Genomic DNA, 22,723 nt, shown 5'->3' on the forward strand with positions numbered 1-22,723 from the left:
ATAAGCATGAACATAAAATGAATTGGGGGAGGTGAGCCCCAAAAACAGGTGTGTGTCTTGGCACAAGGTCTTTTTTCTCCTGGCTTCTGAATGTCTTCAAAGCATCCACTTCAAGTCATGTTTCCAAATCCTGAAAACTACACAAAGTCTAAACAAGTGTTGACTCTGTCAACTTCAAAATAATTGCCTTCCAATGGGAGACCATGTCTGGAGACTATGGAGAGGCCGCCAGGTGTGCATTGATGATCGATCAGTAGTCACCTCGTCCCTTGTTCCCAGACTGCATACTGGGGGCTCTTGGAGACCACCTGCTGAGGCTTTCTGCTTTATTTCCACCTGGACAGGTGTCAGGTGTGTATTGGTTCCATTGGGAAAACCAGCAAATCTGGAACATGGAGGGACACTTAGCAGGGCCTCCTGGAGTGAACATGACAAGAATAGAGACACCAAAGGGGACTGGGGCTCAACACACATGTGGCACCCAGCAAGAATGCCATGCTGCTCATCGGTGGGGCTCTTTCCCACCTGGAAGTCACACTGGGAAATTGCTTAGAGAATGATCCTTGCTTTTAGAAGCTGCTGTTTCTGTTGAGCCATGGCTTCAGTCAGGATGTTAGAGTAGTTCTGGCTTAATTCTGAGGCCATGAAGTGTCCCTCTTCCCCAGGAGGACCCAAAAAAAGGGCAGAGAAGCCCAGAGCAGGATGCACAAGAAAATCACAGGCAAGGCAGACTTTCACAAGATTGCATTCGGAAAATGGCACCCTTCACTTCACAAAACCATGTGAAATGTTCTCATGGGTCAGGCGACCCATGTGCAGGATGGGTGAGACTGTCCCTTTCAACAGCAGCATTATTCAGTGGGACACCTGCCCTGCACATCAAACCTCCTCTGTGTACCGGCTCATAATCGGTGCCTCCCGTTCTCAGAAGCTGCATGCCTCTAGGCTGTTGTCCCTCATTTCCTCCTCAGTGTGTGATGCCTTTAGAAAGAATGAGGACAACAAGGATGTCATTAGTGCCTTGAGTCCACTAGAGGAGTGAAGGGGGCCACTGTGCAGACACAGAGGCCAGAATAGGGACCATTTAATGTATGTGGTAAATAGTTGTTCCCTACCTCCTAATAAACATAAGTAAACAGCTTGGTTGGGGTTTAGAGACAGGAGGTAGGAGAACATCAATAAAGCAACTCTAATCCCAGCCAAGAATGCAGCTGGGCAAATCCACCTTCCTACCTCAGAGAGGCCACCTGGGCAAGATGGTCCTATCCGTTATAATTGGATCCTGTAACTTTTTGTAGATGTGTGGGTCCCAGAGAGTGGCCACAGCACACACACCCACACCACTACCACCAGCAGCAGGTGCAGCTTGTTACTCACGCTTCCTCTGTCCACAAAGATTTCTGTGTGATCAGCCTTCCCACCCCTCCGGCCCTCTGTGCCCTACCTGGGCTAGGTCTTTTCCTTGTGGCCACCCTCCCCTTTTCCTCCTTACTCATCTCATGACAGCATCCTGAGTACTCTGTCCCCTTCAGCACCTTGCTACCCACACAAACAACTGGAAAGCCCTTGTAGCTATGTAGTGAAGCAGGCTTGGTGGTCAGTGGCAAGGTGGATAGCACAGGTTTCATATTCTTAAGTCCCCATGGGATTATACCTCAGCAACAGTGCTATAATATTGCATGTGACACTCAACCCAGAAGCCATTTCTGCTTGGGACAAGCCCCTGGACTTTTGAAGTGGACTCCATGGCAGTCCCTTAGAAAGGATGGGCAGCAGCTTCTTCCCAGTCAAGAGACTCTGGGCCTGAGATTACAGTGCTTTGCACTGCAGGACTTCTAAAGAGGCACAACTTAAATCAAAAGTCCCGACCAGGAGAGATGGCCCACTGGCTAAGAGCTCCTGTTGCTTCTCTATCAGGTGGCTCACAACCTCCTGGAGCTCCAGCACTAGGGTATCTGCTGCCCTCTTCTGGCCTCTTTGGGCATCTGCATGCACGTGGCACAGACACACATCACACAAACAGACATATACACACATAACTTTTAAAATAATATCGTTTTTATTTCTTGTTGTGAAACCACCTTAGCCCTGGACCTTGATTTTCAGAACCCTTACCAAACTGTACAATAGCCTAGTGATGAGGGCAAGAAGAATTCCTGGTATAGGTTGAATACCACGCTTGTGTTTAGGACCAGATGTGTTTCTAATGTCTGAGTTTTTCAAAGTCCAGAATATCTGCATAAACTTTAACCTGAACGTCTGAAAGATTTGGTAGTATCATGGATTTTGGCTTTTCCTGTTACAGCAGCTAACAGCTGTGGTCCCAGATAAAGGAACAGATCTCCTGGGCATAACAGCAAGAAGATTCAAGAAAGTCCTTCCTTTTGCCTTACTGAAGACTTGCAGCCCTGTCTGCCCCTGCCTTCTTATGGGTGGCATGACACCTACAAATTAATGGCCTGCAGCACTACCTGATTGCCCCTTGGAGCTAAATTTAAGGAGGGCTGTGGGGGAGGGGCACCACTGATGAGTGCTAGCCAGTCAGAAGCAGTGATTCTCTCTGACATGTGTGGCAAGATGCCATTGGTCTGTTTTTTTATCAAACACACTATTAAAAAGTCACACCGTTAAGGTCCTCTGAAGCATGAACATATGAGCTTCTCCAAGACATGAAATTTTTCAGCACAGCTCTGAGAGGGGTGGGGATCACAGCTCTCCAGAGTGTCAGAGTGAAGAGTGGACACAAGAAACCACAAGCAAACCAACTTCCCCCCCTAAAAGAGCAGCCAGGAAGACTGCTTGGAGAGTCTGGAGCTGAGAGCCCTGTGTTTCTCAGCCTGCTTCCTGGAAGCACGCAATCCCAGGCTTGGAAAATGGCATTTTGCTGCGTGTTGGCAAGAAATCCTGCAGCTGAGACTCTTCTCTCCAAATGTCGAGCGTCTTTATTTATCCAAATCTCTCCACAGTGTTTGTTTAAAGGGGAGCGCTAGAGAGTAAACGCACTCTTCCAGTGAGCATATGGATGGCTATAATTGCTGAAGTTTGTTTTTTTTTCCTTCCGTATTTGCTAACTAGCTATATATAAAATTCTGTTTCTATTTTATAGGTTTCACACCCCAAAGGCTGCTAATTTTTGCGTGCATATGATTTTCACATGAATGGATGGAAATACGAAAATACTCTTCCCCCTGGGATGGTCTAATTGCCCAAACCCTGCTCTTACCAGCAGCTCCTAGGTGGGCTCAGGAGCAACTCCTCCCATCCTTTCTGGCTCCCACCTTCCCTAGAAGCCACACAGGCCTCTATCCACTCAGGAGTTGGCCCAGTTGTCTTCCAAACCTCATGGATGCTGCAACTTGCCACAGAAAGGTCACTATCTGCTGCTTGGTGCTTTTCATATTGACCAGTTTTGCCAGCCTTCTCTGAGAATTTGAAGTGATGGAGATGGCACCTGCCTCTGAATTAGTTGATGGAGGGGAATGCAAATTGCAAAAGAAGAGCTTTAAAATTCTTTTTTAAAAAATTATGTGTGCATGTTTGTGTGTGGGTTTACATGGTACAGCATGAGTGTGGAGGTCAGAGGATCCCTTTCAGAGATCAAACTCAGAATGCCAGCTTTGCGCAGCAGGTACCTTTAAGCGCCGAGCCACCTCACCTACCAGAGAAAGACGTTAATGTACAGCTAGTTAGATAAAAACAAATGTTCGGTTTAGCCATTGGTTTCAGCATGCTTTCTCACCAGGCTACCAACACCTGCCTCTCAAACCACGTGCTCTGGAGTGGAGTAGAGAAAGAGAAAGCAATGCCTAAGCTTTGGCCCACCCCATCCTTTTCCCCATGTGTCAAGTGCAAGTAAATCACCAAGGAAAGGACCAGCCTCCCGAGGTTACATAGAAAAGTAGTGACAGTGTTGGGACATCCCAGACACCTGGAACACCCATTTGCCAGCATATGCTACAGGACTTCTTTTCTGCTCCTATCCATAGCATGTCATGGTTTTTCGCTGCTGATAGTAGAAGAGAACACTAGCTGTTTCAGACAGTCAGATATAGACAGTCAAAGCACTGTCACTGTCTAGAACATTCCTCTAGGTACATAAAGGTATTCCATGGTTCCACAGGAGGCAGGAAAGGGGGCTCACACTGAGTCCCAGTCTAAAAGAGAAGGCCCCTAGAGCTGCCTTCCATGGGGGAGAGGGAACAGTAGTACCTGAAAAAAAAAATGGACAACATCCCACTCGTAGAGGGTCATGGATTGTCCGTGCTGTGTGGCAGCTGACTCCTTGCCATGGAGTGAAAGTCTCAGCTCCTCCAATCAACGCACTTAGAGACTGGTGTGGTGAACAGTCATGGAAGTCATCATGGCAAGCAGGAAAGCATGGCTCTTCTCCTAGCTCTATTCTTCCTACCTAGTCTTGATGGGCTACCAGTCTTCTTGAGCCCCAGTGGGGACTGAGTGTGTTGAGCAATAAATGAGCTAGCTCAGCAGAAGCTTCAGCACAGACCTTCACTCAGAAGGGAATGTGCTAGACTGGGTGTATGGTACCTGCTTCTTACCACAAAGCAGAATTTCATAGGCTGGGTTTCAGACTCAATGACTGTTGCTAAGCCCTGCTCCAATGACACCAGCCCTAAAGTAGCGGGGCAGATATGGGAAACATTCAGCGTTAATGACACAAAGAAAGAGGAAAAAGAGTGTTAGGGAGGGGCGTTTTCAAGAAGACAGTAGATCCTGAGCTACGGAGGCAGGAAAGAGTGAGCGAGGAAGACATTTGTGGGCTGACACGGAGGCAGAGAGAACAGTAGCACAAAGGCCTAAGGGTAGAAGAGCTCTTGGATGGAACAGAGGAAGAGGGGCTTCTATGAGGACAAGAATGTAAGGAGGCCTTGCAGACCATTGCTGGGGTTGATTCTTACTTTTGTGGAAAAGCCATCACACAGTTCAAACAGGAGTGATGGCCTATGACTTTGACTAGCTATTTTAGACATCAATTTGCTTCCAGCTGCCTATGTCTACAATGGGTTCTGTATCAAATAGACCTCAGAGGTGGTCACTGTTCATGCTGGCTCTGAAGGTACCCTTGAGTCCTCCTAGGGGAGGCACATTAGACACTTATCCTGGAACTAGGCGACATCATGGATACTTTGTCCTTGTCCCAGGAGTCCTAGTAATCAGTGTACCTCTTTCTTCTTGCAGAATTCCAGCTTCCTGTGACTGAACCTGACATCAACAACAGGCTGGAATCCTTGTGTCTCAGTATGACGGAGCATGCCCTAGGAGGTCAGTGTGTCCTCTGGGGCAGCTGGGGAGATGGAAAGGAAATGAGGTCTGATGGGACAGGGAGAGGACAGACTTGGGGTGCTGTGGAGCCCCTTCCCTGCATAGTCTCTATGCTCTGTTCTTTTTGTGGGAGATGAGTCAGGGAAATGGAAGCCAAAGAGACCAACACCATCCCCCTAGCCCTGGAAACTCCTCCCCTCAGCACACACCGGAACTCCACAGCAGTAGTCTTCCTGGCCAAATGCAGGAGCTGGCGGCATCAGACACACACAAGGCATGGCTTCCAATGGGAGCATCTCCCATAACATTGGATATGTTCCCTCGGCACTGGATCCATCAGTCTAGGCCAAGCATATCCCAACATGCTCTAAAAATAGAATTTTTGAAACAAAGATCCCTGCTTGTTTTTAAATATCCCTGTTGCGAATGGCTTGTGTGACGCTAGAGCTCAAGCTAACTGAGGTGCCCTTTGCCACATGACAGGCACAGGTTGGATACACTCACATTTAACTAGAGCCAGTAATATGCTTCCCCAAATCAATGCCCCTTACTCTCATCAGTCTGGCCTGCGGCCTTGTTACACCTGTCCTGGGGGCTCAGTGACACGCTGGGCCCAAGCTTAGGGCTTTGCACATTTGTGGACCCAGCTGAGCATCCTCTGGCAGCAGTGGGTAGAAAGGCTGCCATCAGCTACTGCTCCTGAAAACTTTGTACTCAGGACCCTCCACCCCTGACTTTTAGAAGTTTAATCTCTGTAGACTAAGGATTGTGTGAAAATACAATCTTATACTGAAAACAAAATAGGAAATAATTGGTTTACATGGAACAGAGTGAAGGGCCGGAACCCCCCCAAGTGGGACTTTAAATGTCAGGAGGGAGCTCAGGGGCCCTGGGACTGTTGTGATTCTACAGGGCTTCTGTTCCAGGGACCCCTGTTTGCAAACCACTGCTCCATCTCTGGTCACACTGACCCTGGAAGCTCACAGCACCCCTAGGAGTTGCCACCAGCTCCTCTTTCCTGCTGTGTCAGCATCCCTCAATAAATAATGGCAGACCACCCAAATAAGGATCAACAAACTGTAGTGTAGCCATTCAGAGGAATGAATAACAGCCTTGCCAGGGAAGATGTGCCCATAACACAGCATGGATGAACTCAAAGCATCACTGGTAGGAAATCTACAGCCCAGTGCACTGCTGCCCTTCAGTGCACTGCTGCATATGGAGCCTGGTGCAATATGCCACTGCCTTGAGAGTCAGAAAGGAAACTTGGCCTCCCCCCATGGGGCCTGATGGACCACCAATAACTGGCATTTTGGAAGCTCTTATCAAACGGTTAAGTGCTACTATTATCATCGTTAGCAGCGAAATTGCCAAATGCTCTGCTCTTTATTCAAGGGAAGTTTTCATTGAACAGACTTTTTTTTTTAAGCTGGTTTTTCTATTTTCACAGACTACCTCTTGGAACTGATAGGTTTTCACTAATGTTTTCATCTTGCTAATCTCCTAAGCCTTTTTATTGCTGTGGTTTTGGTTTTTGTTTTTCTCTCAATAATCCCCTCCTGTGGGTAACCTCCTCCTAAGCAGTTTCAGGGGTAGAGGATGCAAATCAAGTTGAGGGTGGCTTGAACCCAGTACAGGAGCACTGTGGCCTTCAGCTATGGCAGTGACTCTGTGGGCCAGACCTTTCCAGGTGCCAGGGAAGATAGATAACCTTGCTGGGGACATCATGCCAACAAAAAATCATTTTATAGGAAAACAAATGGCAAGAGGAAAGCACAGGTAAAGTTGTTCTGGGGCTGGGGAAATAGCCCAGTGGGCAAAGTGCTTGCCCACCCAAGCATTAGGAGAAGAGTTCAAGTCCCCAGACTCCATGTAAAAAGCTACACATGATAGCTTCTGCATGTGCCTTTAAGTGGAGACAGGCAGATCCCTGGAGTTTTCAAGGTAGCCAATCTAGTCAAATAAGTGAGTTCTGGGTTCAGGAGATACTCTCTCAAAAAAATAAGATGGAGAATACTGAAGACACCTGATGCTGACCTCTGACCTCCACATATCCAGACACTTGCACTTGTACATGTGTGCAGATACATACAGAAATGAGACATGCAAGAAGGAGAGAAGAAGAGAAAAGTTCCTGTGCCGTGACTCGGGGAGGCAGGAGGATAGCATCAAGCCATCTGTATCCCAGATGACCATCACTGTGGTCCACAGTGCCAACTTTTAGGTGCCTCTGATATCTCTGCTCCTCTGTTTCCTTGGTAACTGCTGCCCTCCTGGTGCTTGTCTAAGCTTTTTTTTTTTTTTTTCTTGTCCCTCCTTTTTCATCTCTTCTTTCCCTGAGGCCCCTGCAACAAAACCCAAAAGGACACCCAGGCAAAGGGTTGTGAGTCTGCCATCAGGCTCTCTGTTTTGTGTGTGTCCCGAGGTGTTCAGGGAAGATGAGTCTCCAAGCCTCTTACAGAGGGGCTCCAGAATCTACAGGGAATTCCACTGTCGGAGTCGGGGTTCTGAAGTTCACACTCCCCCTCCTTTTCCTTCTCCCCTTCTCAACTCACCTCTTCCCTAAGCCTTACCAGCTCCACTGTCACAGATGCAGAGATCCTATGCAAATTATTTTCTCAAGGAGCTAGGATGGCATTTATTGCAGTGATAAGTATAAAACCTATGGTGTTTGCTTGGGTGTGCTGTCCCCTGAAATTGTCAGTGTGCAGCTTTCACAACTGAAAATCGTGTGGCTTTCCTTGGAAGACATATCAAGTGATTGCAATGCAATGTTAATGTGACTTAGAGTTGAGCTAGTTGAGATTTTCACACTCCCAGCTCCCCACTTTCACAACTATGAAGACTTAGCATTAATGTGTGGGCCAGAGAGCCAAGCAAGAGTGTGCTATACTTCTAGAGTTGTCTACAGACATCCACACAGCAAAGTGATCTTGGCATGCACTCCTGCTCTCCTGCAACTGTTAAACCCTATGCATGCTCTCAGGTTGACAACACAGAAAATCAGTTATTGATCAGAAGATAACACATGTGGGCTAAATGATGCTCCAACACCCCAAACAGGCTGAGGCCACTGTCCCTTTAAAATTTCTCCCTAAACTGGCAGAACTTAACAGACATATGCTTGTCCATTCTTACCTGTACACACGCACACACACACGAGTACAAATGAAATTGGGGACATCTAAATAAGATCAATGGATTATCTAAAAGTCAGTGACTTCACTATAATGTCCCATTACACCTTTACAAATTGTCACCACTATGGGACCTGACCAGGTACCAATATGATCTTGCTAGACAATTTCTTACAAATGCATGTGAACACACACACACACACAAAACAAAAAACAAAACAAAAAAAAAAAACAAATGCATGTGGGCCTATAATTATCTCAATAAAATTAAAAAAAAATAAAGTCTCCTACAAGTTTGAGCTGACAGAATTGCCAATATGACACTACCGGCAAGGAGTCAGGAGACCCCTGCAGTGAGCTCACTACCTTCCCATGTCTTTTAGGTCTAACTTCCCCTGGAATGCTTAGGTACTTCTATCTTGTCTCTGAGTCTTGCACAGTAACTAGAGATGTTCCCTAGCTAGCCATAGTGGGGACTGGACTAGCCACATTGGCTGGTCTCTAGAGCTTGCCAAAGCTAAAGAAGTACTCTGTAGCTAGCCCACTGCTGCCCTCATCCAGTAGTCACTGCACACCATCTTTCCTACTCTGTGGTGACCAATCCATGCTTCTCTCTGCCTACTGTATGTAACCCATCAGCTCCCACACGCACCAGCGTGGATACTTCTCCACTGCCCACCACCACCATCCTCGCACTTCATCAGACCACTTGCCAAAGAAGTCACTCTAAAGTGAGATTGCATTGTTCTGCTGTTTTTAGTCCCCCTTGTGCCCTTCCAAGGTCCTTCTCTTGGTAAGCAAGATGACTGGCTCTGCTGCTGGGGACTGTGCTGGAGCCCTTGTGAAAACAGGCAGCTCTGCTGTCTAGCCCACTGATGGCCTCTAATCTCCGAAGCAAGTATCCCTCCCACAGACTCACACCTTGCAGTGTGACGATTCTCCAAGGAGGTGTGAGTAATTACCCTCCCACTGTCACAAGCTCCCAACTCTGGATGCCCACAGCATCCGCCTTTGCTTTTCCCGCCTTTACTCCTATTCTTGCTGTGGAGAATTTGGGTCACCTATATCCACCACACACACCCCCATAGCCCAGCTGTGGGCAGGGGCAGGTCTCTTTGTCTTCAGCCTTTCATCAGAGATTTTCAGTACCAGGGAAATAATTCCAAAGAAATGGGTGTGAGCTCCACAATTGCATTTACTTCTTTTTTCCTTGAGTTTTCAAGATAGGGTTTCTCTGTGTTATATCTCTGGCTCTCATGGAACTCTTTCTATAGACCAGGCTGGCCTCAACTCACAGAGATCTGCCTGCCTCTGCCTCCCAAGTGCTGGGATTAAAGGCAGGCACCACTATGGCCTGGCTTGCATTTACTTTTCAATTATAGCCTTTCCCTGTTAAGGGCCTGCTCCTGCCACTGGGTTCCCAACCTCTCCATCCCACACCTAGGGCCTACTGCCAGCCCCTCCATTTGATAACCCATCATTCCACCTCTCATGTCCCCTACCCTCTACCCATCATCCTTTCCTGTTTAGCACATGCCTAGCAGCACCATCAACAAGTCATTTTGTGTCCTTGACTTCCAAGGCTGAACTATACATTCCTCCCTCCATGTTCCTTCCTTCCCAGAACACACTGGTTAGAGCCATCATCACTCTCTGAGCATCATCGTTGATTTATGTGTCAGTAATATAAATTCTAATATGAATACTTGGGAAGTGAGGACAGTTGTATCTTGGCTCCCAGGCTCAATATGGTTCCTGTTTAAAAAACAAACAAGAAACTACACTCCAGGATGTTAGATGTGTGGTTATGTCAGTGTGTGAGTGAGTGGGTGAGTGATGACATCATCTCAGAACCCAGGGTGCTCAACCAGGATGCCCAAGGTGTTGGCTTTGCTGGTGGTGGGTTAAACCAGAACAGGTTTTGCTCATCTAGTCCTTTGTGGCTCCTTTTCACAGATGGGGTTGACCGGACCTCCACAATCTAGAATCTGAAGATGAGAGTGACCGCGCTGGCCGTGAAATCGACTGCTGCGGGCCCAGTGTCAGCCATCTTCAGGGTTGCATAGAATCTTCCAAGACCCTTTGCAGCCTTTTTCCCCTGGTCCCTCACCCATTTTGATTTTGTGAGAGCGTAGGTCATCCTTGTAAACATATCAGTAGACCTGGGGTTGGTTATGTTGTCATTTGTTTCTGTCGTGGGATGGGACGGTATGCAGGGTGGGGAGGGGACTCTAGGGAAAGGTGGGGCTGGGTGGGGGTGGAAGGATGCTTATGGCTTCCTGGATGGAAATGGGGTAGAGAAGAGTACTGCTAGGAGAGATGCAAGAGACACACAGGAGGGAGGTGGCAGCCCTGTCCTGGGGAAGCTTGCTAGTCAGGCTGCAGAAGATGGAGGGTACAAGCAACTAGAGCAAGATGGTGGCCAGCCTGTTTGTGTCTCCTCGACTGGATTTCCCTGAGGCCCTGCTTGAAACAGTCACCAGAGAGGGCCATGTGGCAACAAGGGCAAGAGGACAAAATCCCTCCAGCAGACTTTCAGATAAACTTTGATTTGTGTATTGTTTACATAAGAATTTTAAAGGGTACATAATGTGTAGAGTTTGGGTAGAACTTCTCTTCATACTATGGTTTTTGTAAAAGACTGATTGTTATGGATTCATTTTGTCTCATCTATTTTTATAATAGTAGCAGGGTTGTCTTTTAAAACGACTGCCAAGCTCTGCTTCTCGGGAAGATGGATGCAGTCACGTGGGCCTCAAGTTGCCTTCTTCCACCATGAGGTGGGAGGAGTGTGTGGATGGATGTGAAGGGTGAGGATGGTGGCGCCATGTGATCAGTTATGGTTTGCTCATAGGTCACCCAGAGATGATAAACTTTGCAAGCTCTTTCTGTGCTGGATTTGCATCCCACCCAAGGCCTGTCTTGCTTCCCAAACTCCCCACAGGCTCCATTCTACCACCCCTGGTCTCACTCCACAGACACACAAGTGGGTACAAGTCTCATTAGAGGTCTCCGCCTCAGAACATTTGCAGGAGCCTAACCCTGGGAACTGTATCCCTTTTATGACACCTCTGCTGAAGAAGAACGGTCCAGCAATAGTACGAGAGATCAGCGCAGAGAGGCAGAGGTGCCACTGTCCAAGGCAGGATATGACAGCAGAATCAGGAAAGGTTAAAGCAATGGTGGCTTGCCCATGCACATAAGTCGAGATTTGCTGTATTGTGGGATGAAAACACGCATGAACCCATTATGCAGTGAGAGATTAGCTGTGCACCACAGTGTCATAGATCTATTTCTTAAGGGCAATAAAGACAGTATTTCAGAATTAGGTACAATGGAGGATATTAGAGGGGATTGTAAAGGAACTGTGCATTGCACTGGAAAATTAGTTGTGCAAATGGGATGGTGTAAATGCTTAACCAGAGGCATAATCTAGGAGCTAATATAAGACCTGTTTATCAAACGGTGAGACTGATGCCTCTTTTAAAAAATAAAATGATACCCAAGTCAAAATTAAAGGGATCGGACCATGCAGATGACTGTCCCTTGCTCATGGTGACGTTAATGAGGGGCATCCAGACTTTAAAGGCCTTAATAAAATCCATGCAACTTTGACTGTCAAGATTACAAATGTACACCTAGCCTAGCCTTGGAGAGAACATGAAGTCCTATTACAGTCCAACAGGCCAAGGGCACCATAGGCAGATAGAGCTTTTAGCAAGCACAGAGGGTTTGGGTGAGCTATGCCATGCAGCACATCACAAGAACAGTAACAAAAGTCAGGCCACTCCTGGGTGAGCAGGTCTTGAAGATGCAAATTCATGTGCAGAAGGAGGCAGCATGTTTAGTTTATATGTGTGTATATATATATAAAAATTTTAACCAAGTGCCATTAACACTTACCCCTCACGTACCTTTTCCAAACAATCTCGATGCTGGGAAAGGAGCTGGGATGGAAGATCACATGTAAGGCAGAATAGGTCAAAATGTAGAAAGCCAAAGGCAAGGCCAGAGGGTCTGAGGATGTGTTTGGAGGATGCTGAGAAGGTAAACAGAGAGGAACAATGGGATTCCTCATCTTTTAGGAAGCAAAAGGTGTTTGGATCTGCCACATACCCGTAAGGACATAGGCTATTCAGAAGCCACGTGATGATCACAATCGCACGAATGTGAGTCTTTTAAAAAGAAGACCATAGAGTATTTGCAAATCTGAATTCCTATTTATTCCTTCACTGAATATAGAAACAATGGTTATCTGATTATTAGAGATATTATTTTGGATATGTTACTTATTATCTTGCTATGGCTGGTAACCATGATAAAGTCTGTTATTAGTAACAACATAATTTTTTTTTAAAACAAAAAAAAAGGAAAGCTTATTTTTCATTGACTGTATAGACTTATCTACTTAGTTGTGGTTTGCTATGTTAATTTTTTTTAAGTTTTCTGATGATTTTAAGAGACTCTCCCCCACCTTGTTTTGAGTCCTGTGTTGACTGCAGGTACACAGCTCAATTTTAAAAATCCTAAAGCAAAGGAATCTTATTTATACAAAGAAACAAATGGTTTCATGCCTGAGGCTGTGAGGGCTAGACCCATAGGAATAAGCTGCAGTGCCTTTTTTTGTATTTACCCATTGACACCCCTCCATGCAGCTGTTTTATATTAAATAGTAAAGGTTTGAAACTCTCAGAGTAAAATCTTTCACTGCTTAGGTTCCACACACACACACTCTGGTTTAAGCGGCATGTCTCTGCACTGTCTGAAGTGCAGTGCTGGTCTACAATATCATGGGTGATGTTTTATTGGTGCTTTATACTCATAGCGTTTTCGTACCAGAAAACAGTAGGAAGAAACACAGGAACTGTGTACAAGACACGAAACATTGCTGCTGCTGATGGTGTTTTGTTTTGTTTTTCTCCTTCCCTGACACATGCTTTTGAGTTTCACTTAAAAAACAAAAAAAAAAAAAAAAAAAAAAAAAACAAACAAAAACACACACACACACACACACAAATCCAGCAAGCAAAATAGATGCTGCTGGGTCTGCCTGCCAAGGGCTGCTGTTTGCACCAAGTGCTCTCATATCCTGGGTCTTTCTCTGCTACCCAGGATGGGAGCTGCGGCTGGGCCCCACCTCCCATTCTTCTGAGGCGACACTGAGGGAAACCAGATTTTCTTTTGAGGTGTCGCTGGCTGCCTTTTAGGGAATGGGGGTCTTCTCCGGGTCTCTTGTTCTTCTGTGCCTCTTGTAGCTTCTGCTGATGCAAGGTTTGTAGACCTGTGTCCCCCAGAGGTGGTCGGAGGACTGAGCTAGGGAGGACAGGAACTTGAGTTCCTTAGGATGCATTTCTACTCTAGCCTGAGTCGGGGAAGCATCCTTCCCAGGGTGCTCAGGTGTACCTATTACAAACAGTACCTGCAGCAGGATAGTTGTACGCGGAGCTGTGATAACACTAATGTTGGGTTTGTTTTTCTGTTTTTCTTTTTTACAACTCATCAGAGATATTTGCAAATTGCCTTTTTTTTTTTAATTTCTTTATCTTGACTTAAAGGTGACTGTGTATCCCTCTGGGAGGAGCAAGAAGAAAGCAGGAATGTTAGTAATGGCAAACAGAAGACTTCCTCCCTTATTAATATATAACCCTCACGTATTTATGCCTAACGTAAGCTGACCTTCAAAAGGCTTTCTTTCGTTGCATGCCCTGTGCAGGCATTTGTATTGTACATGCATGCCTTTTGTCCTGTTTTCCTGTATAAAGTTAGTGGACAAAGAAATATTTTTGCCTAGTTCATGTTGCCAAGCAATGCATATTTTTTAAATTTGTCATATATGGAAAGAGCATGTTTGTTACATGTAAAAGCTTTACTGATATACAGATATACTAATGTTTGAAGATGCTGTTCTTTGCAAGTGTACAGTTTTCAAATGTTGTTACCAGTGACAACACCCTTGTGGTCTAAACTTGCTACAATGTATTTATTATTCATTTCCTCCTACAGAATTAAGAATCATGGCTATATTTCATATGGTTATATTGAGAGTGAAGGGAAATGATTAATACAAAGTTTTGTAACACTGGTGTGTATGTGTCTTTTTAACACACTCTTTTTGTACACATGATCAATTGTTTAAAAAAAAAACTAAAGTCTTAGATATCAGGCCTAAATGAAGAATCAGCACACACTCACTGATTGACTATTCTCAGCTGATTACACCGTGTGATGCCCACAGTTAGCCACATGCTCCTTTCTGAAATGCTCAGAGAGAGGGTTGCCAAAATGTATGCACTTTGATCTGTGTCCAGAATAGTCAATAAATGCCTTGCCCAAATGAAATGCAAACTACCTTTGCAGCCATGGTTCATAGCTTTCTCCCATTATCGACTGCCTTTGACACATTTCACACCTATATCATAGCATAAAGAAATAGCTTTGGGACTTCACCTGCACGTGGTTAGAATCCCTTTCTAACACATCTGATGCCAGTATGATGACATCTAATATATGGTAAGCTCTAAGTGTCCTGTGGTTAAGTGTATGACTGGATAGACAGAATTAGGTTTGAGGTCTGGCTTCAGCATTCTCTAGCTCCATGATCTAAGGCAAGACTCTTAACTTCTCTATGCCTTCTGTTTGTGATTTTGTTTTGGTCTATGATGATTCAACCTTTATGTCTTTAGACCTCCAAGCAAAAGAGAAGTGAAAACAAAGTACGAGAAGGAGGTTATTCCCACCTATAAACCTGCAACCCCAAAGTTCTCCAAGGTAACCTCACTTGACACACTGGGTTTCTATTGCAGTGAAGAGACACCATGACTATGCAGCTCTTACAAGGGCAAACATTTCATTGGGCTGGCTTACAGCTTTGGAGGTTCAATCCATTATCTTCGTGGCAGGAAGCATGGCAGCATGCAGGAGACATTGTGCTGGAGAAGGGGCTAAGAGTGTTACATCTGGATCAGCAGGCAGCAGAAAGAGAGACACTGGGCCTGGCTTGAGCATCTGAAAGCTCAAAGTCCAGCCGCAGTGACACACTTCCTTCAACAAGGCCACGCCTCCACTGATGCCGCTCCCTGTGGGTCTATGGGCCCATTTTCACTCAAACCACAACAAATGACCACACAGTGATTCCCTTTCTCCAGGCCCAGCTGCTTAAGAGACATGAAAAATATAAATGGGTGCTTGAAAACATAAAGAAATGTTCCATACACTATGATACAAAATTAAATTCCTCATAAAGCTGAATCCTTATAACACAAATGAGCTATAAGACAGGACTGAAGAGAATATTGGATCTCGCTTTGAAATGTACAGAATGAAGAGAAAGGCAAGAACAGGAAAGACTGGTGTGGTTGGCACTGCCTCTAGAATGGGGCTACTGTAGTTGGTCCTGACAGCAAAGCTCCAGCTCTCTGAAGCAGCCTTTGTAAGGGAATATTCAATCCTGGAAAAAGGTTCTGCATAGAGAAAAGCTTACAGGGCATCCCACAGCCCCTGCACCAAAGAGATGCAATTCCACTCTTAAAAAGGAATTGAGGCAGTAAGACAGCTCAGTGTACAAAGGAGTCTGACCTGAGTTCACCACAGGGAAACTCTATGGTGGAGAGAGATGATTCTACAAAGTGTCCTCCAATCACCACACACACACACTCACACACCTACCCGGTGAGAAGTGATGGAGCACACCTTTAATCCTAGCACTCAGGAGACAGAGGCAGATGGATCTCTGGAATTCAAGGCCAACCTGGTCCACAGAGTGAGTTCTAAATCAGCCAGGGTTAAATTGACCAAAAAAAAAAAAAAAAAAAAAGTACATTGATATACTGGTATGGGAGAGACCACAGGTAAATTAATCTAAAAGGCCACAGGTGAGTTAACTCATATCCCAGTAGACAATGCCGGAGGAGTCCAATCTCTTTAGGGAAGTCTCCTGGCTTGTCCTATTGGTCCATCACCTTTATCACCCACAAGAAGAGCACTGCTCCCCACAGGAAATTCAGGCACATTGGCATCCCACCACAGACATGCAGATAATGTTTCCCAGAAGTTATAACTATTGTCAACTTCAAATCGCCTGATAGACGCCTCTGGACACACCTGTTGCATTGAGATAGGAGTCCTGCCAGCTGTGAGTGGATCCATTCCCTAACTAAACCCGTGGACAGTGTAAGTAGAGGGAGCTGAGTGACAACACACATTCTTTGCTCTCTGTTCTGCTTTTGGAAGCAGAAGTGATGTGATCAGCTCCCTGGAACCTGTTGCCTCTGTACCCTCCGTTGTGATGGACTGTAATCTCACACTGAGTTAAGCCCTTTCCCCCTCGAGTTGCTTTCACTGGGGTATTTCATCACAGCCATGGGAAGGGACACTAAGAAGACAACAAGCATCTCTGCTTTCTATTTCTGCCCATATATTGACATGTGGTCCCACCCCTTCCCTGAGGGTTTCAACCTCTGAGCCCTTAGCAATAGCCCTGGGCCCCCTAATCCATTCTGTGCTGCTCATACTATTTGTGAACAACACATGGTTTCTGGCCGATTTTTTCCATTTAACATAGTCCAACTCTCTTGGGAGGTACAATAAAAATTAAGCCTACACTGATCTCCTGATATACTTCATGAGAGCAAGCAGATTATTCTATCGAATCCCCACAAGGTCCTCATGTTCTGCTTTGCTAGGCTCCGAGGATGATCAACGGGAGATGACTGGCAGGGATCTCTCTGCTGCCAAAGCCTCTAAGTCAGGTGGACAATGTTTACATTACAGAACTCACTCTCAGGTCCTAGGGACACCTAGAAATTGGCCCAAAACTGATGACCAAATGGGCCATTAGTTCTTCTAAGAGCTGAAAACAAGATAGGTGTGAAATGGGAAGTGGGTGGGTGGGTGGGTGTGTCATAACTAAAGCTGAAGTCCTTGGAAACAAGCCTGCTTTGAGAGCACTGTTCCCAAGCCACCTTCCAAACTCTACTTTCCACATTCCCACCCCCGCCTCCTGACCCTGGTGGGTTAAAAATGCTATGTGTGTGTGTGTGTGTGTGTGTGTGTGTGTGTGTGTGTAGAGGGAAATGTAGGCTAGGAAAACGGGGAGACAGACATGGATGGCATCATTGTGGCTGAAGGCTCTACTTGAGCCTTTGGTGTGGCCTCTAGCCTCTAGCCTGGCCAGGCACTCCTTCTGGCCAGCCTTGCCCATGTGGCTTCTATCCACAGACACTGATTCCTCTGTTTTCAACTTGAGAATTCAATGTCTGAGAATTTCCTCCATGGAATATTTTAAACTCTTAAGTAGCTTCTACTTCAAAAACAAAAACAAAACCAGCCAGGAAGCATTTTAGCAAAAGCTTGAACTTTATACATTAAAAAAAAAAGGTGTTTTGTTTTTAATTCTGTATTGCCTTTGTTGCTTATTTGTTTGTTTGGAGCTTCTGTTTTGTTTTAAAATTTTACTGTTTTAAGTCCAGTGTGAGAGAAACAATATTGGAGACTTGGTGACTGACTTGGTCTCTCACCAGGACTGGTGGGACTTTAAAGAAACAGCTACAGTCCTGGAGCACCAGAGCCAGACCAAGTGTACCTGTTTGCTTTGCTGTCCTTGGGAGGCATTTCCAGTGTGTGTGTGTGTGTGTGTGTGTGTGTGTGTGTGTGTGTGTGTGTACCTGCACATGTACCATAAGACTCTTGCAGCTCAGTTAAGTGACAAGAACAGTGTACACACACATGGGTGAGAAAACAAAAACATGTTTACAGAAATTTTCCCTCTACCTATTGCTAAATGTGCCAAGCCAACCCCAGGGCGGAGAACACGGAGCCAATAGGTTTCTTTCATCTCTGTACTCTGAGGCTGGGCCAGCGCCGTCTCCTAAGCAACCTTGTGTAGGTGCTGAGATCCAGAATCTGGGCTCTTATTCATCTGCAGCTCCGTCCAGTTGCTTCTGAAGGGTTCATGTTGAAACTGCTCTTCAAAGCAAAGGTGTCAGTGTACAGTGCTAGATCTGGGCTTTGCTGTCTGCCCTGTACATATGCCATCCTGAGAGGGAGACCTAACCAGCTAGACCCCTGTAAAGAGAGGACACTAGCACCAAGGTCCACTTGCACTCATAGGGGAAGTTCAGAGATTCACGAGGTGGCCACTACACCACACGACAAAACCTGAGCTGCTCAGAATGCCCCCCACCCTCACTGCCACTACCCCTGCCTCACTCCTTCAGTCTCAGCTTGGATGATAAGAGCCCAGGGAGGTGTGTATTAGAGGGCGAAGAAAGCTGGACTGCTACCCAACTCCTTTTTAGTAGGACATGATGGCCCTTACAGTCAAGATGCAGCCAGGGACAGAGCTCAGCTCTAGTCTTTGCAGGGTTTCTGGAAAAGCCTCCTCATTCACCAGGGCCCTTGGAAGAGAGTAACACCCCAATACTAAGAGTAAGGTATGGGATGGTGAGTGAGTAAGACCCTCCAGTCTTCACTCTCACAAAAACACCTATTTGAACAGAAATTTGGGCACAAACTCAGAAGAGTGAAGAAAACTAAATAAAAATGTACCAAATCTGGATTTTGCATACAAACAAGGAACAACACATTGAAGAGGCAGGAAGGAAAGAGGTGTTCTAATCATTCCTCCTCAAACTCCTGGCCATGCAACTTGGAGACTCTCCCACCTGGGAAGGTGAGAAGAGGAAAATCCAGGCTTTGCACTTAGAAAGCAGAGCCAAAATCTGAACACACTCCCAAACCTGTGTGGTTAGCCAGGGAGCCTCCAGTCTGCCCCCATCGCTGCTCCTTCATCCCATGGCAGAGGCAGACTCCACCTGCTCACTGGCAGGTACAACAGAAAAATAAACATAGGACTCTGCCCTGAACTCAGTGTCAGCGCACTGTGCTGAAACCCAGAGCCAGGCAGGACTTCCGTCAGAGCTGAAAAGCTAGGCAGAATTCTACAACACCTGACCACAGTCCAGGGATTGTGACACCCAGGTCCACATCCAGAAGGGGCCCTTTTTCAACACTCACTGAAAAGCACACCAAACACAGTTGGTCTTGAAGTGCCCTCCAATAGTGAAATAGTGACAACGCCCCAACCATTGGCTTGTAACAAACCTGTACTTAAGGTTCCATCTAGTGATCAAACAGCAGAAGTGACCACAAGCTCAGAAGAAAAATAAGCACCCTGCTTAAAATTCCTGGAAGGAGAGCCACAGGAGGGCAGATTATGAAATCAGGAGTAAACAGAGCCCTCTGATGTCAGAGAACAGCATATACCAATAAGCATCAAGATTATCCAGGGAGGAACCTTTAATCCCAGCACTCTGGAGGCAGAGGCACGAGCATCTCTGTGAGTTTGAGGCCAGCCTGATCTAAATACCAAGTTCCAGGACAGCCAGGACTTCCAAAAGGAAGAAAAGAAAAAGAGAAAAGAAAGGAAAAGAAGAAAGAAGTCCAGGGAGGAGCTAGAGATGTCTCAGACCCAAATTCAGTTCCCAGCACTTACATCAGGTGGGATCCATTTCCAGATCCATTGGATCCAACGTCGCTGGCCTCTGTGGGCTCTTTCTCCCCTCTCTTTCTCCCCCTCTCTTTCTCCCCTCTCTCTTCCTCCCCCTCTCTTCCTCCCCCCTTCCTCCCCCTCTCTCTTCCTCCCTCTCTCTTCCTCCCCCCTTCCTCCCCCTCTCTCTTTCTCCCCTCTCTCTTCCTCCCCCTCTCTTCCTCCCCCCTTCCTCCCCCTCTCTCTTTCTCCCCCTCTCTCTTCCTCCCCCTCTCTCTTCCTCCCTCTCTCTTCCTCCCCCCTTCCTCCCCCTCTCTCTTTCTCCCCCTCTCTCTTTCTCCCCTCTCTCTTCCTCCCCCTCTCTTCCTCCCCCCTTCCTCCCCCTCTCTCTTCCTCCCCCTCTCTCTTCCTCCCCCCCTTCCTCCCCCTCTCTCTTCCTCCCTCTCTCTTCCTCCCCCCTTCCTCCCCCCTCTCTCTTCCTCCCCCTCCTCCCCCTCTCTCTTCCTCCCCCCCTTCCTCCCCCTCTCTCTTCCTCCCCCTCTCTCTTCCTCCCCCTCTCTCTTCCTCCCCCTCTCTTCCTCCCCCTCTCTCTTCCTCCCCCTCTCTCTTCCTCCCTCTCTCTTCCTCCCTCTCTCTTCCTCCCCCTCTCTCTTCCTCCCCCTCTCTCTTCCTCCCCCTCTCTTCCTCCCCCTCTCTTCCTCCCCCTCTCTCTTCCTCCCCTCTCTCTTCCTCCCCCTCTCTTTCTTCCCCCTCTCTTTCTCCCTTTCTCTCCCTCTCTTTCTGCCTCTCTCTTTTTCTGCCTCTCTCTCCCTCTATCTATTTCTTCCTCTCTTTTCCTCTCTTTCTCCCTCTCTTTCCTCTCTCTCTCTTCATCTCTTTTTCTTGCTCTCCCTCCCCCCTCTCTCTCACACACACACAGACAGACAGACAATTAAAAATAAATACACAGGGAAATGTGATCTGTGAGTAAAATAAGACTCCAGAAAACAACCATAAAGCAATAATATAAGCAAACAATTAAAGAGTCCAAACTAACTGAAGAAAGCCCAGAGAAGGAACTTGGCCCTCTGACCAGAGAAACTAGAGACTTGAAAATAACTGTAAAATAATTAAATGGAAGTCCCTGATCAGAAAAGTTAAAAACACAACACAGGGCAACAATAACAAACTAAATCAAAACAAAAAGGCAGCCTTTTGAGATTCACTGCTGGAGAGGGAAAAGGATATAGCAGAGGAGCTGCAGAGACAGCTCAGTCGTTAAGAGCACTCCCCGCTCTTCCGAAGACCGGTGCTCTGGGGGACCGGGCACCGCCTCCTGCCCACTTACACAACTCTCATACACACTCCACACATGGCCACAGACACATAAATAAAATAAAATAAATATTTTTAAAAGGAAGAAAGATGACTATAACATGTGCTGTGTATGAGAAACTCACGTCACCCCAGGGACTGCACACATTCAAGTGAGAAAAGACAGTCCACGCAAATGGAAGCTAAAAATGGTGGTAGTGGCCCTATTGTGTCAGATACATTAGACATTAGTTCAAAAGCATAAGAAGTCACAGGGAAGGTCATTAATTCGCAATAAATGAGTTGATTTAGCAAGAGGAAATAGCACTGTAAATGTATGTGCACTTAGTAACCTAATATCAGGCTTATATGTTAACACATCTGAGTGAAGGAATAAACAATATCCGATGACTCAGTATCACACTTTAAGCATTGTGCAAGCCATACACACGGAAACTCAACAAAACAATAGCAGAATTAAACTGCATCCTAGGCCAAGTGGACCACTCGAACGTCACTGACTATCCCAACCCATAGCTATGGAATACATATACTTCTCAAGGTTACATCATATGTTAATCCTCAAAACAAGCCTTGACAAATTTTAAAAATGTGAAATTATGTCACGTCCTGATCAACCAATGTATCAAGAAGAAATTAAGAAGGATATTTAAATTTTTCATGAAAATGGAAATACATCATAACAAAACGTATGGGATCCAGTAAAGGCTGGATAAGAGGTAGGCTTAGGTGAGAGGGTGATGTTAGGCAATGAGGAAGTATAGGACACATGAGACACAAAAGAGGGAAGGAATAGGGGAGCCATAAATAGGAAACAAGGGGGGCCCAAGGCACAATTCGTTCAAAAATGTCATTATGGTATCTAATACATTATATGCTGGGTTTTTAAAAATTATAATAAAAGAAGGGGGTTTGTAACAACAATGCTACATCCAAAGTAGCAGATCTTAAATGAGTAATCCATCACTCAACCCCAAGGAACTAGGAAAAACCAAGAGTAAAACTCAAGAGACTGCAGACATTAGGTGACCTCCACTTTGCAGATGGGGAAACAATCTCACAACATTAAACAACTTGCTGAAGATTCTAGAAGCCACAGGGCTTGGATCCTGGTGTGTCTGTCCCAAATCCTGTAGGAAGTGACTATGGCAGGCTGTCTGAGGCTCTGGGGACATCACAGGAGCACTGCGTACAATGGCACTGTCATGAGGTTCCCTGCCTCCCCTTTTCAACTGCCACTGCAACCAAAGACACCAGAACTCTGCAAGCTGCCTATTGTGGGGACATTTGGTCAAACACAGCCCAAGTTGATGGAGGGAAGCCATAAAGATGTGGGTTCTAACCTGCCGCTCCTAGGTCTTGAGGAAGAATGTTTCCATTGCTCTGTCCCCAGGGATTTGGACTGAATTGTTCTGGAACATGGCTCCAGGGAGGGCTAGGCATCTAGATGACTCTTATAAGCAGCAAATGTGGGAGCCAGGCACCCTTTGGAGGCAGCCATTTCAAC

General features: G+C 46.2%; 1 protein-coding gene across 3 annotated transcripts in view; it reads left to right on the forward strand.

Moving 5' to 3' along the window:
* Positions 1-14,496, forward strand: part of Samd4a (sterile alpha motif domain containing 4A) — a 206,677-nt gene extending 192,181 nt beyond the window's left edge. For all 3 annotated transcript variants that reach the window (XM_051177078.1, XM_051177079.1, XM_051177080.1), the window contains 2 exons: positions 5,197-5,280; positions 10,374-14,496. In XM_051177078.1, the coding sequence (XP_051033035.1) occupies positions 5,197-5,280; positions 10,374-10,402 (113 nt within the window). In that variant the 3' untranslated portion in view covers positions 10,403-14,496. The remainder of the gene's footprint in view (positions 1-5,196; positions 5,281-10,373) is intronic.
* Positions 14,497-22,723: the final 8,227 nt, after the last annotated feature.

The sequence above is a fragment of the Phodopus roborovskii genome, unplaced genomic scaffold (genome assembly GCF_943737965.1).
Source record: "Phodopus roborovskii unplaced genomic scaffold, PHOROB, whole genome shotgun sequence".
Lineage (NCBI taxonomy): Eukaryota > Metazoa > Chordata > Mammalia > Rodentia > Cricetidae > Phodopus > Phodopus roborovskii.